General features: G+C 40.3%; 1 protein-coding gene across 16 annotated transcripts in view; it reads left to right on the top strand.

Annotated features, from left to right (window-relative positions):
- The window catches only part of SLC20A2 (solute carrier family 20 member 2), a 96815-nt gene that overhangs the window by 41984 nt on the left and 37849 nt on the right, over nucleotides 1–16982 (top strand). For all 16 annotated transcript variants that reach the window (XM_079778584.1, XM_079778591.1, XM_079778579.1 and 13 more), the window contains one exon: nucleotides 13435–13987. In XM_079778584.1, coding sequence (XP_079634710.1) covers nucleotides 13699–13987 — 289 coding nt within the window. In that variant the 5' untranslated portion in view covers nucleotides 13435–13698. The remainder of the gene's footprint in view (nucleotides 1–13434; nucleotides 13988–16982) is intronic.

Genomic DNA, 16982 nt, shown 5'->3' with positions numbered 1-16982 from the left:
TCTATCCACTGAGCCAAACCAACTAGGGCACAATTACACTTTTTTTTTTTTTAAAGGAAATTTTGGAGTTGGAAAGTACAATAACTAAAATGAAAAACTCACTAGAGAAGCTCAATAGTAGATTTGAGTTGTCAGAAAAAAGAATCAGCAAACTTGAAGATAGAGTGCTAGAGATTATGCAGTCTGAAGAACAAAAAGAATAAAGAATGAAGAAAAATGAACAGAACCTCAGAAAAATATAGGCTTCCATTAAGTATGCCAATAAGAATACCAGAAGTAGAAGAAAGGGGCAGAAAAATATTCAAAGAAGTAGTAGCTGACAACTTCCCAAATTTGATGAAAACCACTCATGTACGTATCCCAAACACTTAAACTCCAAGTAGGATAAACACAAAGAGATCCACACCCAGGCATATCATTGTCAAAAATTGAAAGACTATGTATGACAGAAATCTGGATAGCAGCAAGAGAGAAGTGACTTAACACATGTGAAGTAATCCTAGTAAAATTATCAGCTGACTTCTCATCAAAAAGAGTAGAGGCCAGAACCAGTGAGAAGACAAACCAAAGGGCTGAAAGAATTCCATATCCTGCAAAGCTGTATTTTACAAGTGAAGGTGACATAAAAATATTATAAAGTAAATAAAAACAGAGAATCCATTGCTATAGCAGATCTGTCTCACAAGAAGTACTAAAAAAGAGGTTCATTGGGCTGAAAGTAAATGACACTAGACGGTAATTTAAATATACACACACAAGAACGCCAGTAAAGGTAATTAAGTAGGTAATGACAAAAGACAATATTATTGCATATTTCTTTTTCTTTCTCTTAATTGATTTCAAACATTACTAAAGAGCATCTTGTGTCTGGCTGCTTTCTACTTATTATAAGAAAGTTCTTTAGTTCACATCAAAGCATCCTCCCTAGCTCTTAAGTTTTCTAAAGGAAAAACAGGCAAAGGGAGCTACTGTCTTGCCCAAGAAAGTTTATCTTAAACATACATTAGAATTAAGGCTAGGAATATCCTCAGAATTAGGAAATAATTTTCTTTTTTAAAAAATATTTTTTTATTGATTTCAGAGAGGAAGGGACAGGGAGAGAGAGAGAGAGAACTATTGATGGGCTACTTCCTGCATGTCTCCAACTGGGGATCCAGCACACAACCCGGCAATGTGCCCTCACCTGGAGTCGAACCGTGACCTCCTGGTTCATAGGTTGACGCGCAACCACTGAGCCATGCCAGCTGGGGTAGGAAATCATTTTCAAAGAAATCTTATAAACTGGCTTATATTTCTTATAGTATTTTAAAACTTATTTCCATGGTTCCTTCAAGGTGATAACAAGCAAATACTTATGATTTCTTAATTTAGTAAAAAGATTTCCATTTCAGTAGTCTCAGTGGGAGATATAAAGAACTAAATTTTCACCTGACTTAACCCATCCGATGAAAAATTTTGTGGTCTTATTGGCTTATTTAGACTGTTCACACTCTTAATTTGGCAAGTTATTGGTGGAATTGAATCAGGTTTGCAGATGAAGCTCTTCAAAGACTTGAACAGACTTCCCTACATTGCAAAAAAGGAAAAATCTGACTAAATCAATTTAATAATTATTTGCCCTCTGGTGCTTTTTTTGCTGCCTAAGAACTATTGCTTAACAACCTCTGCAATGAGAACAAGAAATATGGGATTATAAATTAAGCATGGAAAATAGTTAAGATAATAATCATCTATCAACTCTTCTGTTTAGATTAATGTTCTATTAATAGACTATCAAGAATCAATGTTTTTATAAGTATCATTCATAATTTCATTGAGCTTTTAGTGTAATTGGAACAATTGGCAAATATGTATGTAAGAACCAAGATATCTGTTTAGATACATAGTTCCATTTTAAACTGTGACTTAAGGGAAAGTATTTTCCTAATATAGCTCTTGGAATGTAGCCAAACAGTCCAACACTTAAGGGCACAGAATTGGAACAAGTCATCCTAGTTTTGCCATTTGATAGAAGTGATGTTAAGTGATTTGCTCATGAAAACTAATCTATTTTTGGTTATGAGAGAAGGAAAAAATTACCTAGACTATCTCGGGAAGGGGGTATCTATCTATAGTGCATACAGAAAGGGAAAATGTGTAGCAGCTATTTCTATCTTAGAGTGGGAATAAATGTATAAAGTTCAACTAGTTTTATTCCTTGCTTCCAAGCAATGTTTTACCTAAAACACTCGAACAAGGTGATAATATCTATTTCAAAAATCTCTACTGCAGGTAATTCCACATTGCCAGTGGGAGATCATTTCAGTGTGCAGCAACCCATTCAGTTACAACTGTTTTTCTTACCCGAGTGTGGCCTTTCTCATTATAATGAAAGACTGTTTGCTATATCTTTAAATTAGGTAGAATGGCTAATAGGTATTTCCTTATAGGAACTTTTTGTGTGGAATTATTGAATTGCATATTTAAAATGGGGGAAAAAATAAAACTTTCTTACTATAACTCATCGTACAGTCATTAAGATTCTATTTGGACATCTCCATGGAAATAGCACCTATGCCTCCTGAGGCAGTCTTTCAGTTGTTAAAAGATATTGTTCATGTAGGACATTCTAAATTTTCTCTTTTTTTCAGGCCAAATCATTCTCTCTTAACTTTGTTTCATTTTAGTTATTTTTGCTTTTTATTTCTTTCATCCTTTTAAAAATATATTTACTTAATAGATTCATATAATACCTTCCAGAAGAGCAAAAGGCTGTATGGAAAACATCTAAATAACACAAATGCTTTAGAGCCAACAAGTATTTAAATGCCAGAATGTCAAAAATGTAGGAGAGCGAGTGATTATAACAGGAATGAGGCCTGGAGACGAAAAATGGTTTTGAAGGGCTGAGTCGACAGGATCTGCAGTGGAAACTTTAGATAGAGGACCAAAATAAGTTTGTTCATGTTCCATAAATTCATGAAGGCCGTTGATTGCACTTGCTCAAGAAAGGGTCAGTAATTTCCACCCCCTCTCCCCACAGAGCAATCCTGTGGTTCATTGTTCCAGGCTAAACTGCCTCTTCCTAATCCTGTGGTCTCTGGTTGGTGTAGAGTAATAGAGTTGGAAAGGAATTAAAGATAACATCTAATCTTGAAAACTTCCGAGGATGAAGGCTCTGCAGCATTCTTAGTAATCCATTCTCTTTATCTCCCTTTTCTCTTTCTTTGTTGTCTCTGCCTCCCCATCCCCACCTTAGGCCAGCACCCAAAAAATCTCAACTCCCAGAATAGGAGTTAGTTAAGAAGGCCTGATGAATGTCTACCAGGAGCATCACTTCCTAGTGTGGAAGTACCTCCTGCGTAGTAAATAGATAATGCATTTAGGGAATCATTATCTAACTTATACTTTCAGTTATGACAGTCACATCTTCAAAATTACCAAAATTGTACTAGAGGATTTCTAAGTCCATTCAAATTCTAATGTTCTATGATCCTCTTATTCTGTGAACCAAAGTAGGAGTAAATGAAAGTTATAGGTTGTTTCTTATAAGCATTAACCTCAAATACTGTTTTAGTAAAAAAGGCCTGCAAAGTACTTGGCTCCATAAGGACATTTTCTTATTATTTGGGTTAAGTTCAATCCTGTTGGCCAACCCTCTCAAGTGAAGCATAAGAAAGATTAGGGGAGAATCCTAGAGAAAGACCAAGTGTGACTGAGGATGGACCTATAGAATCCTGCAAATGGAAAGCCTATCTAATAAAGAGGGAATATGCTAATTGACCCTCACACTGTCGCAAAGATGGCGGTGCCCATAGCCAATAAGAAGGGAATATGCTAATTGACTGCCCCACCCTCAAAGATGGTGGTGCCCACAGCCACAAGATGGCGGCGCCCAGTCCCCTCAGCCCCGCCAGGGCGGCAGGCGCGGGGCAAGGCCGGCCCTCCCGCTTCCCGAGTCCCCTAGTCCCCTCAGCCCCCCAGCCACCCAGGGCCGCCCGAGGTTCAGGTAACCAGGGCCGGCTGAGGCTTGCGCTGCTGGCAGTGGCAGCAGCAGAGGTGTGATGGGGCGTTGCCTTCCCTTGATCGCCGGGTTGCCTCCTGCCCCTGAGGGCTCCCGGACTGTGAGAGGGGGCAAGCCGGGCTGAGGGACCCCCTCTTCAGCGCATGAATTTTCATGCACCGGGTCTCTGGTATGATAGAAGGCTCTACAACCATGCCGAGACCAAGTATTCAGACACCAGAACAAAGGGAAATTCTTGAAAGTAAAAAAATAAGGTAAAACAAAGAGAATAGAAAATGTATTTTCAGTCTTAAATTGTAGATAGTAAGCTTGAAGAATTGTCTGAGAGGCTTAGGCTGAAAACAAACAGATTCATGTGTTTATTAGCAAAAACTAAGCGTATTTTGGTGGTACATTCCTAAATTTTTAAAAAGTATACTTTTCTTTGTAGTGTTTTGAAGGTTTTTTCCTAATGATAAAAGTGGTAATTGCTCATGGTAGGAAATTTTGGATAATATTTAAAAATGTAAAGAGTACCTAGAGAGAGCCACTCTTAACCTTGGGCATATTTCTGTAGAGTCTTATTGCCAGTACATTTGTAAACACAATTGAAATTATATGGCACATACCATTTTGTGTACTGAATTTTTATTTAGTATTACTATGTTTCAATGTCAGGAAAACTCTTGAGTTAATCCATTTTAGTGACTACATAATAGTTCATCTCCTGTCTGGGGACAGTTAAATAGTTTCCTCTTTTTCATGATTATAATATACTGGAGGCCCAGCGCATGATATTTGTGCTCCCTCAGCCCAACCTGCGCCCTCTCACAGTCTGGGACCCCTCGGGGGATGTCCATCTGCTGGCTTAGTCCCCACAGGGAATGGGCCTAAGCTGGCAGGCAACATCCCCCAAGGGGTCCTTAGCACTGCCGTGGAGGTGGGAGAGGCTCCCGCCACCGCCTCTGTGCTCGCCAGCTATGAGTCCGGCTTCTGGCTGAGCAGCGCTCCCCCAGTGGGAGCGCACGGACCACCAGGGGGCAGCTCCTGCATTGAGTGTCTGCCCCCTGGTGGTCAGTGCGTGTCATAGCGACTGGTTGTTCCGCCATTCAGTCGATTTGCATATTACCCTTTTATTATATAGGATGATAATGTTTTTATTTTCCCATATGAAAATAAATGCTGTTACTTAAAACTGTTTCAATTATTTCTAACTGTACTTATGGGAGGTAACATTACAGAACTGATTTTAGAGTTGGTCAACAGAGTTTCAGATCACAGTGTCATTATCGCTTGCTCATACTCTCATTTACTTTAATTAACCTCCTTGAAGCTTTTAGTATATGAAGTGTCCACAAGTCCAGATGTAAAGTAGGTTTAATCTGTGGTCCCCCATAGTGGATTTCCAGCTGAAGTGTTCATATTTGCCCTAAACGTGATGCTTAATAAGTGGTTTCCACCATTTGGGTCCTGTAGAGGCAACGTTGAAGACCTGTCTCCCCAGGAAGGCCCAGCTTTCCTTTTCTCTATAGAAGTGCTAAGTGCCTGGTTCGAAGAGAGATCAGTAGTCTGTCCCAGCAGCAGGCTTTCTCTCTCATCTCTGACCTTGGAAGAGTGTGTCTGAGGAATTTTCTATTTGCAGTGCTAAGTCAGCCACCTCCTCTAATTGATCTGTTTTTGCTCTTTGCTTCTTGAGCAATTGTTTTAAACATGGTGTGACAACTTTTCCCCAAGCCCTTGCTCTATTGGTTGAACTGGCTGATTTTTCTGTATCTGAATGTTACAGTATTCTTTCATTGAATAAGGGAACTGCTCTTTCTTTCTTTTTTTTTTTTTAACTCTTTAATATAATTTATCCTGGGGACTTGGAGGCCGGGGGAAGACAATGCTGGCAGTATAGGAAAGGAAAAATATCAAAAGTGAATATTACCTTTTATGACCAATATTGTTTTCTTTTTCCCTCAGTTTTATTGATGTATAATTGATAAAATTGTAAGTTATTTAAAGTGTATAATATCATGATGATTTGATATACATATATATTGCAAAAGGCTTCCTCCCATCTATTAACTTACTCATCCCCTCACATATTTATATACAGGTGTTACTTTCTAATCACTTTACTGAGGTATAATTTATGTACAGTAAAGCTTGCAATTTCAGGTATAGTTCATGAGTTTTGACACACATGAAAAGTAGTGTAACCATCACCATATTCAAGATACAGAACAAAAAGTTTCCTGGGTAGACACGTTTTCATTTCTTTTGGGTAAATATGCCTTGGAATAGGACTGCTGGCTTGTGTAAGCATGTGCTTTATAGGACACTATCAGACTATTTTCCAAGTGGCTTTACCATTTAGTGTGATTTTTAAGCACTTTTTAGAGGTTTTTAATTTTTTTTTTTCTTTATTGATTAAGGTATTACATATGTGTCCTTATCCCCCCATTGACCCCCACCTCCCACTCATGCCTTCACCCCGCCTGGTGTCTGTGTCCATTGGTTAGGCTTATATGCATGCATACAAGTCCTTTGGTTGATCTCTCCCCCTTACTCCCACCCTCCCCTACCTTCCCTCTGAGGTTTGACGGTCTGATCAGTGCTTCTCTGTCTCTAGATCTGTTTTTGTTCATCAGTTTATATTGTTCATTATTATATTCCATAAATGAGTGAGATCATGTGATATTTATCTTTCTCTGACTGGCTTATTTCGCTTAGCATAATGCTCTCCAGTTCCATCCATGCTGTTGCAAATAGTAAGAATTCCTTCTTTTTTACTGCAACGTAGTATTCCATTGTGTAGGTGTACCACAGTTTTCTAATCCACTCATCTGCTGATGGGCACTTAGGCTATTTCCAAATCTTAGCTATGGTACATTGTGCCACTATAAACAAAGGGGTGTATATATCCTTTCTGATTGGTGTTTCTAGTTTCTTGGGATATATTCCTAGAAGTGGGATCACTGGGTCAAAATAGAGTTTCTTTTCTCTGCCTCTTCGTCTCCCTCAAAAAAGTTCCTGTGCCTTAAAATATATGTCAATCTTTAACCAAAGACAAGGCTAGAGTTTGTACATAGAGGGAGGTGGGCTGGATATATCTACAAACTACTAGAAGGATTTTGGAAACTTAGTAAGTTCTTCCTGTGACTACAGCGATACCAATAGCTTCCGGTTGCTTGATGCTAAGCACAACTTAGAAAACGCTTTGCTTATGTGAGATTTGATTCTGACAATAAACCTGTAAAGTACATGTGTTATTACTGTCCTTACTTTACAGATGGTGAAACAGGATTCAGAGTGTACATGACTTACCCTGTGTCACACTGCTAGTTAGTAGCAGAGCCGAGATTGAGCCCCAGGGGTCTATCTGTTAATCCTGATGATAGTCATCACGTAGTGATTCTGGCACTGTGCTAGCACCTTTACACAACCGCCACGCTGCGTACATTATTGTCATTCTTAGATGAGTCATTTCAGTGACTTGCCCAGGGTTGTGTAGCCAATAGCTGGCTGGACTGGAAAGGACCCAGGGCTTCTGACTGCAGGTCCTTTACTTTTCCCCCTCTCCATTCAGGAGAAACAAATGTTCCCTTTTTTTTAACAGCAGAGACGAAAGGACATTCGGTGCTGGGCAGGAGCCACAGTGAATTAGCAAACTGCCCTTGCCACTTTTCCAATTTACAGTTAAATCTGCGGCTTATTCACTTTGGATGTTTGATATCTTTACTATCAGGCTTTATGTTCGTGCTGGTTGTCCTCAGTGTGAGTAAACCTGCTTTTTCCTGCTTCTGTTGTCTGCGGGGGTTTTTGCCTCTGTGAGCCATGCTGTAAGCCGGGCTCACAGGTGGCTTGATTGTCTTGTCTTGCCTTTGGACATCATTTTCTTCCCCCTTCTTACCCTCTCTTTCTATCCCCTTGTCATCCTCTCTGCCCCTCCCTTCCTTTCTTGCTTTTCTCTCAGCCAAAATGTCATCGGCCTTCCTCCAGGCTCCTGTGTTCCCATAGACTGCTTTGCATATTTACAAATTTGCCATTTAAAAGTAGTCTCAGAGCTGTTTAGTAGTGTTTTGATTTTTTACCATTAGTGTGAAAATATGAAGCTCAGTATTCTCTATATAAACATACAATGACTTTCCAGTTATTTTCTTAAAATTTAAGTGTGTGAGGTACATGTTTTCGTGAGCTATTCAAGAATGATGTTAATTTATACTACTTATAACAAGATCTACAACCTGAATGTTGAAAGAAAATGTTGTTTCTGCTGTACTGTTTTATAAATAATAAAATTCCAAAACTGAATCTTCCACTTTATTTAAATATTGTCAGGAAAAGCTAGTAATTTTAATGTCTGAGCCATCAGGCTGACTCACATGTAGCAGAGTTACTAGATTTTACATTGTACCATTGAAGAGATAATCTGTGTCTTCATATTTCTGCCTAAGTGTCAGAATGCTCGGTTCAACCCTAGCTTCCATGAAAGTGGATTTTACATTGTTAGAGGGTGGGCGTAGGCACCCTTTAATAATGCTAGAGGGTTTTGGGAGAGGAATTGGAAAATTATTTCCGAGCACCAGGTCTGCTGTAGGGGTCCTGGCTCCTTCCCTTCCTGAATTGGAGGGGGGCTTGATCTGGGGGCAGTCCATGAAATCTCAGGGAACAGATCCCCATAGGCCATGGGTCAATCCTTTATTTATTTATTTTTTTAAAGTTTTTTAACCTTTTGCACTCGGATGTCGAGTGGGACTCGACAAGGTTAGCATTAGAATAAAGGAATCGAGAAAAAAGCAAGCGAGTGCAAAGGGTTAAAAAATTGATCTTGGGGGAGGGGAAGGGAGAGAGAAAAACATCGATTTGTTATCACACTTATTTATGCATTCATTGGTTGATTCTTGTATGTGCCCTGACTGGGGATCGAGCCCACAACCTTGCATATCGGGATGATGCTATAACCAACTGAGCTACCTGGTCAGGGCTGGGCCAGTTTTTTAAAATGTCAAGTCCCCCAGGGACCTAAGCCACAATTCACTACAGACCTGGTTGTCTGGGACTGGTTGCGCCAATTGAGGAGATGATTAGAGTCTGAGGCTGAGAGAGGAGGGACTGCTGATGGGAGAACTGAACAGACAACTCCTTAGCACATTTGTTTGGAGAGGTCACCTTGGATGTTACCTTTGGCAGCATTCGAGAGAAGAGATTCTCCTACCCAAACTTCTTCTGGCATAAATTTCCATTAAGTGTTATAACTCAGCAGCATTCCATTTTAAGCCATATACATATCTGTCTAGAAATATTCTGAGAATGTTTGTTTTCACCTGAACATTCAGATTCCTAATGTTGATAAGAGGCTAGAGTTGAAGCATATGCTCACAGAGAAAGTTATAGGAGAAGAATCCATAAACACCTGAGAGTCCTGACAGGGCACTCCTTAGGCTGGTGAGAGAAGTAGAGTTGGTTCAGAGATCAGGGAACAGAAGCGATGGTGGGTGGAACCAAAAGTTGAGAAGCTTGTTCAGAGGGCATCAGGGTCCTGAGAAAAGAAAGTGAAGCTCTTATGAACATTACAAGTTTGGGAGACAGAACTTAAGAAACCCCTCAGTGCCTCCTGTAATAATTCAAAACACTCTAAGGTCCCTCTTCCTAAAATGCAAGAGGTTGGTGGCATTTGAAGATTGAAAAGTAACTTGTAACCTTCAGTCCTGTGAATCCCACCCTTGTAGGGCTTTCACATCAGGGGAAGGAGAGAGAGTTTGGAAGCTTTCAATTTTTTCAATCTCTTCAGGTTTCAGTCTTTACATCTAAATCTTTCATTTGCTTTGGTGTGAGGTAGGGATCTAGCTTTTTCCCATTCCTTTCAGATAGCAGTTAGCAAGTTATCCCAGCATCATGTCTTGAGTAAGTCTAATCTTTCCCCACTGATTTGATCACCCACCTTCAAAATCCTACTTTCAAACAACCAGCATTGTCAGATGCCACACCTGGTCAGACCTCAGACCTCAGCCACTGTGAATGTGGGCTGTCCACAGTCCTGGCAAATTACCATCCTGGCCTCCTGAATGGTGGTCCGCTGGCCAGCTCAGTGTCGGCAGCCTTGCCGTCTTTTTTTATGCAGCAGATTTGTAGTTATTTAAGCGCTTTGTTTTACTTTTGCTTGTGTTTGATAATAATGGAAAGGGGAGAAAATCAAGGTGTTGGTACTTGCAACACAAAGCAGGCCTTCTGAATACAATGCAAGGTAGAAATCACTTAAGTCTCAAAAAAGTGACAAGCCTTTTTCTTCAGCCAGGTGCTTTTTGGACTTGAGCTGGTTACTGAGGGTATGACTGTGAAGGAGAAAAGCCAAATTGAAGAATATAGATATGGAAATAAGTTATTTAAGATTATCTATGTAGGAGAGGGGATCCCTGGTCTGAAATGGTGCCACAAAAATCATAAAGATGATTAAAACCTTCCCCAAGCAAAACTGGACCGAGGACACACCTGCTGTAGGCCTCAACTGTGACCGCACTTCTCTTCTGTGCGCCTGCGATTTACCTCTATGTGTAACATGTCTGAAGTGAACCTGTGGTCAACCCCATCCTAACACCTAAAAACAGTGCAAAAGGGAAAAACACCCACTCAGTTATTTTTCAGGCCAGTTCCACACGTCAATAACCATCTATCCCCTCGCAACAGCCATATGTAAACCATCACCAAGTCCTGTTGACTTTAGCTGCTGAAGTACCTCTTCACTCATCACCACCACCACCCTGGGTCCAGAAGGCCTCCCTTGTGCCTGAACCATGCTGTAGCCTCGTAATTAGTCTCTCCACATTTACTCTCACCTTCTAGCCAATTCATTTTCCACGTCACAGCCAGAATAATCTTTTAAAAATGAAAGGCTGATTAGGGCATCATCCCTCTGATTAAAAACCCTTCAGCATCATCCCATTGTTCTCATGGTGGCCACAGGCTTCAATAGGGCCCACCCCAACTTTCGCCGTGTTTTCCTCACGCTGGTCTGCCTTCAGACTCCTTTCCTCTTTCTGCTTCTTCCCACCTGGGAAGTGGCTGGAATGCCCCATGCAGTCCCAGCGTTAACGCCCCCCCCCCCAATCCTTAGATTGCAGGTGAACCTTTCCTGCCCCCAGCATGCTCTCCTGATGCTGTGTGACACGTGCCTCCTTCCTTTGTAGTACTTAGCACAGTTTCTAGTCATGCATTGAGTTTATATGATTAGTGTCTGTTTCCCTCACTGGACTGTAAGCCCCATATGTGCCAGGACCACATCCATTCTTGCTCATCATTATATTCCTACTGACTGTCACAGATTCTCAGTAAATTTTTGTTGAATGTGGTTCTTATTTGCCTTGTTGACAGCCTAACTTGGCGAACGAGATTTCCTCAGGAATTCTTTATGTTTTAGGGGAGATACTGTTGGTCCAAAATAGTTTTCATTTTGTATTTTCATTTATAGATTTATTGTGCCCATAATATTAATAAAATGCTCTTTCAGTGGAATATTGTCTTCTGCCTTCAGAGTGGTCTGTGTTTGTCCGACTTGAGATCTGACTCTTCAGAATTGCAGAGGCTACAGATCTTTGAAAGCAATCAGATCTATAGTGCACACGTTTCATTTCACTGTCTGCCTGTAGCATTGCATACAGAGGTGATGCTCAATTTATGTTTATTTTGTTTATTATATATTATTTTAATTTGAAAAGCACATAACTATATTTGGAGAAAAGGGAAAAAAATCATCTATAACACTACCATTCAAACTCAACTATTGTTTTAATATTACCTGTTGGTCTTTTTATATACATTTTTAACATTGCCATAATCACAATGTACATAACATTTTGTGTCCTGCTTTTATTCCCCTACGTAACCTTGATGTTCATTGATCATTATATTGTTACGAGCCTAATTTATTCAACAAGCATTTATGAAGGATTACACTTTGCCAGTCATCTTCCTATTTGCCTACTGCCATCAAAGAAAATACACAGATATTATACTCTATAATAATAGAATATTGTAATTCTGAAGCTTTTAGTGACATTTTTACTTCACAGATATATTGATTTTGTGACACCTCTTCATTTCAGAATGAAGACTATGCAAGACTTTTCTCCATTTGTTTAATAACTTCTTCATTTATTCAACGAATTTATTAGGGCTTACTGTGTGCCAGGCGCTACTCTCTGTACTGGAGATACAGTAGTGAATCCAACAAAGTGTCTGCATCCTGGTGAGAGAAGACAGACAATGAGTGAATGCATGCATGAATGACTAGATGAGTAGAAGAGAAAAAAAGTTAGGTGAGAGAGATGGCTAATGGTGTGGGGGAGGGGCTGCTCTTTCACAAGGTCAGGAAGGCTCTCGAATGGTGACATTTGAGCAGAGACCGAAATAGCGTGCAGGGTGAGCTATGCTGCTGTCAGATTTTTCCTGGCAGATGATCAGCAGGTACAAAGGCCCTGAGGTGAGTGCTGGATGTTTGCATGGAAAAGCAAGGAGCCAGTGAGGGAAGAGGGTGAACAGGAGCTGAGGTCAGTGAGCTGGGGGTGGAGCCCTGAGGAGTTTTAGAGAGTCTTCCAGGCCTTGGTAAGGCCTCTGGCTTTTTCTCCAAGTGAATGGGAAATAGTGGAATAGTGACATGCCCTGGCTTGAGCTTTCATAATATGCCTTCGTTCACCAACTTTCTCTGTTCCTTCTGTGCCACCTTCCGGATGACTCACTTGGTACCAGAACCTGTAAACTTCCTTTCAGACACGCATGATGCAGCCACAATGCAAAGTCCGCACTCCTTATGCATAAATGTGTAGGCAGGTAGTCGGTCACACCCTGTGGTGTCACAGATTCAGATTTGGTAATCACTCTTCCAAAAAATTTTACATATTTCACGCACTTGAAAAAAATTTATAATTGAATTTCTCAAAAATTATTGACTGATTTTAGAGAGAGGAAGGGAGAAAAAGAGAGAGAGAAACATTGATTTGCTATTCCACCCATCTATGCATTCATTGGTTGCTTCTTGTATATGCCCTGACCAAGGATCAAACTCACAACCTTGGCATATCAGGACGATGCTCTAACCAACTGAGCTATCCAGCCAGGACTGATAAATTTCTCATTTCTTTATCTTTTGTTCATTTGAGACAATTTTCTTTTCTGAAAAGAATGACCAAATATATTTTTCAGACTGTATAAAAACTTATCCCATTAAGGCTTACTATCCGTTTTGTAATTATAAAGCATGCTTCAACCCCTGACATTCTAGAAATCAGCTTTTTTTTGGAGGGGAGAGTTAGTTAACCTAATTATAATCTTCCTTGTGTTGCTCTATGGTTAGATCTGTCACATGCTAAAGTTAGATCCCATTAGTAGGCTTAAAACATTTATTTATGAAAGAACAAACTGTTACAGGTTGCTTGGGGTAATTGATTTCTTTTGTTTTCTTTCTGTTACAGGAGGAGACATCACAGCTTTCCCAGATTGGGAGGAAAAATATGGAATGTGTTTTACCGCTGACTGAACACAACCAAATGAACTGTACTGACAGTAGTTTGAAAACCAGCAGTTAGCAGTTTGTTCAGGCTCTAACATTGTCCAGCACTTTCCAGAGCAAACTCACTGTTTACAAGAACTCTCGGCCTTACGACGTTTATAACCTCAAGCTTCGTTTATTTAAAATATTTCTGCAAAAGAGAAGTACCCAGAGCCCACTTTCCAAAATGGCCATGGATGAGTATTTGTGGATGGTCATTTTAGGTTTTATCATAGCTTTTATATTGGCATTTTCTGTTGGTGCAAATGATGTTGCCAATTCATTCGGTACTGCTGTGGGCTCCGGCGTAGTGACCTTGAAGCAGGCGTGCATTTTGGCTTCAATATTTGAAACCACGGGCTCGGTGTTATTGGGAGCCAAAGTAGGAGAGACCATTCGAAAAGGTATCATTGATGTGAACCTCTACAACGAGACGGTAGAAACACTAATGGCTGGGGAAGTTAGTGCAATGGTTGGTAAGTAACATGATTCTTTATACCTGTGGGAAGTGTGTCCACTGACCTTCCTATAGTGCTTTTGTCATATCCATAAGTGTGTTTTTTTCTTTAACTTTGCAAAAACTGGTTTGATGTTTTATAATTGCTGTTGTCTTATTTTTGCTTTCTGCACTTTAATTTGATTGTTTTTTTAGTGTTCAGATATTAAGCAAACACATTTTCTGAAATGTTTAGCAAACCTGGTTGTTAAAATAGATTTCAGCTGAGTACTTTTTATAAAGTACAGAAAAAGATATTTGTAGGACAGCTCTTATTAGAGAAATAGCGAGCATATCTAAGAAAATGTCTTTGAAAGATTTACTTAAGAGATTTCCTTTAAAGTTTATTTCTGTTTTTCATGGATTGTTTTTTATATATATAAATTAGACGCAGTTGTTTTTGAAAACTTGGACGCCAATAAAACAATACTTATTAATTTAACTTGTATTCTCAGTTTACGTTTTAGAGCAGTTACCAAGTAAATCGTGTTTGTGTTTCAAGAAATTCTGGTCTTCTACTAGTGTAGCATTTGTAATCCTCTTGTTGGCTTTTGTTTTGATTTTCTGATTCCCGCTCTGGGTGCTCCATTTGGTATGTTTGTTGTGTTTTCTAGTCAAATGGTCATTTGTATGCCACCTGTGGGTCATTTGTATGCCACCTGTGGGTCATTTGTATGCCACCTGTGGGTGGTGTCAGGTTGTCTAGTTGAGAGAGGAGTGCTGAAGGCAGTGAAGTATGTTAATGAGAGATTGGGCTGACAGTGAGTGGGATTTCTCCATTGCCCAAGGTGACCGTAGACCCAAGCACTGTCGGGGCGCTTCCCTCACTGCCCTGGCTACAGCTGAAAAGGAGACTCAGGCGGAGGTGCCTGAAGTGCAGGCAACAAGATTCTCTTTGCTTGCCTGGAGGTAGAGATGAAGGCCCAGCAGACAGCTGATGGATTCGGGTAATTTGGTTAGGGAGGGGAGGAGCAGAGAGGAATTCTACCACCTTCTGCTTCCAACTGGACCTGTCCTGTGGGAGCCCCTTTCACATCCCGCGTGTTTCGGGGTTCCTGGTCAGGGTTCGGGTTCTGGAGAAGGCCGCACACAAATGAAAAGAGACTAGAAAATGTATTAATTTGGCGATATTGGGGGCCAGGTGGTAGTCCTCCCACATCCAAGCATATCCTTTTGTAGGAAGAGTCCTGCAGTAGGAGGTAAGATGCTGGTGTACCAAGAACGCAGCTACATTTCACAGGTCCTTCCTCCTTATTTATTGTCACTGGCATTGTTTAAGCACCCAGGATGTGGAAGTGATTTGCCAAATTTAAGATAACACATCATCTTTTTATTACAGCAAGTTAGTCTGAGAAGTTGTTGAGGCATTTGATCTGAAGCAGGCCAATGTACTAAGGAATTAAATACGACTAAGCGTAGTGGGCTGGTAACTTATGCTAAGGAGTGCCTATGTCTCAACTGAACATTTTGTGTTTTAAAGATGTAAGATTCACGATTGCTTTAATTTCAACAGCTCTTGTAATGACTGAATCTTACTTCAGTGAGCATATATTTTTATTAAAGTCAGATATAATTGAAATTTCTCATAGAAAAATAACAGTTACTTGTAAAATTCACCTTCTGTAGCTGTGATAGATGTCTAAGACATAATCATATTGACCTGAAATTAAGATTTTTTTCAGTCGGGATGATGTGGGAAAGATATGTTGAAAGCAGGGGAGAAATAAAGGAAAACACTGATAAAATTAAATATTTACAGAAATTTCTCCTTTCACTGGATGAAACTTGAGGAATTGTGTGCTTATTAGAGACTTGTTAGTGAGGCCACACTGAGGCCTCAGAGCGACAGAAAGTCTCGGGAGCGGAGCTCATGCCATTGCTTGCTTGCTTTTCTGTGGGCAGTAGTTTTCCCACCCCTGGCCTTGGCTCTTTACTGAAAGAATGAAGAATACTTACCCCAACTAGAATTTAGGTTAACCAGAGCAATTTGGGGTTTTGCTTGAATAACTTGGGTTTTGTTTGCTTTCTTTCTTCTTTCTTTCCTTCTCTCTCTCTCTCTCTCTCTCTCTCTCTCTCTCTCTCTCTCCTCTTCTCTCCTTCCTCCCTCCCTCCCTCCCTCCCTCCCTCCCTCCCTTCCTTCCTTCCTTCCTTCCTTCCTTCCTTCCTTCCTTCCTTCCTTCCTTCCTTCCTCTCTCCTTCCCTCCTTCTCTCCCTCCCTTTCTTCCTTCCTTCCTTTTCTCCTCCTCCTCCTCCCCCTCCTTCTCCTTCACCTCTTTCTCCTAGTCCAGTGGTCGGCAAACTGATTAGTCAACAGAGCCAAATATCAACAGTACAACGATTGAAATTTCTTTTGAGAGCCAAATTTTTAAAATTTAAACTATATAGGTAGGTACATTGTTATTAACTTAATTAGGGAACTCCTAAGCTAGCCTTTGCTAAAAACTCAAGGGGCCAAAGAGCCGCATGTGGCTCTCGAGCTGCGGTTTGTCAACCACTGTCCTAGTCCTTCTCCTCCCTCTCCCTCCCCCTCCCCCTCTTCCTTCTCCTTTGTATGGTTACATGAATCTCAAAGCCCATTTTGTTGGGAATTTTTATGGTTACCTAGATTTTCAAAATTGGTTTCCTTGCAAATGGGAGCTATGTAAATTTAAGATGATGGTATAATTATTATTGACCAAAATCAAAGCTGATTCTCTTCAGATGCCTGATTCTCTCAATCTTCCTCTTTTAAATTCTACATCCATCTCTTCTCTCTCTCGCTTCCCCTGTCCTTTTATTCTGTTCTATTTGTTTTCTTCTTTTAGAAAGTTCTCCCCAAGCCCACGGGTCTCTGTGCTCTCTGACAGAGTTGTGGTGGTGGTAGTTGGTTGGGGGGAAGAAATTGTTAGTGCTAGCTAAACTTCTTGAACAAGTTATCTTTTGGGACTCTAGCTTAGTACTAAAGCAGTAGTCAATCCACTTAATATGAAACCATC

Source organism: Cnephaeus nilssonii (genome assembly GCF_951640355.1).
Source record: "Cnephaeus nilssonii genome assembly, chromosome: 8".
NCBI lineage: Eukaryota > Metazoa > Chordata > Mammalia > Chiroptera > Vespertilionidae > Cnephaeus > Cnephaeus nilssonii.
The sequence above is the reverse complement of the archived record's forward strand: the minus strand, read 5'-3'. Positions and strand labels throughout refer to the sequence as shown.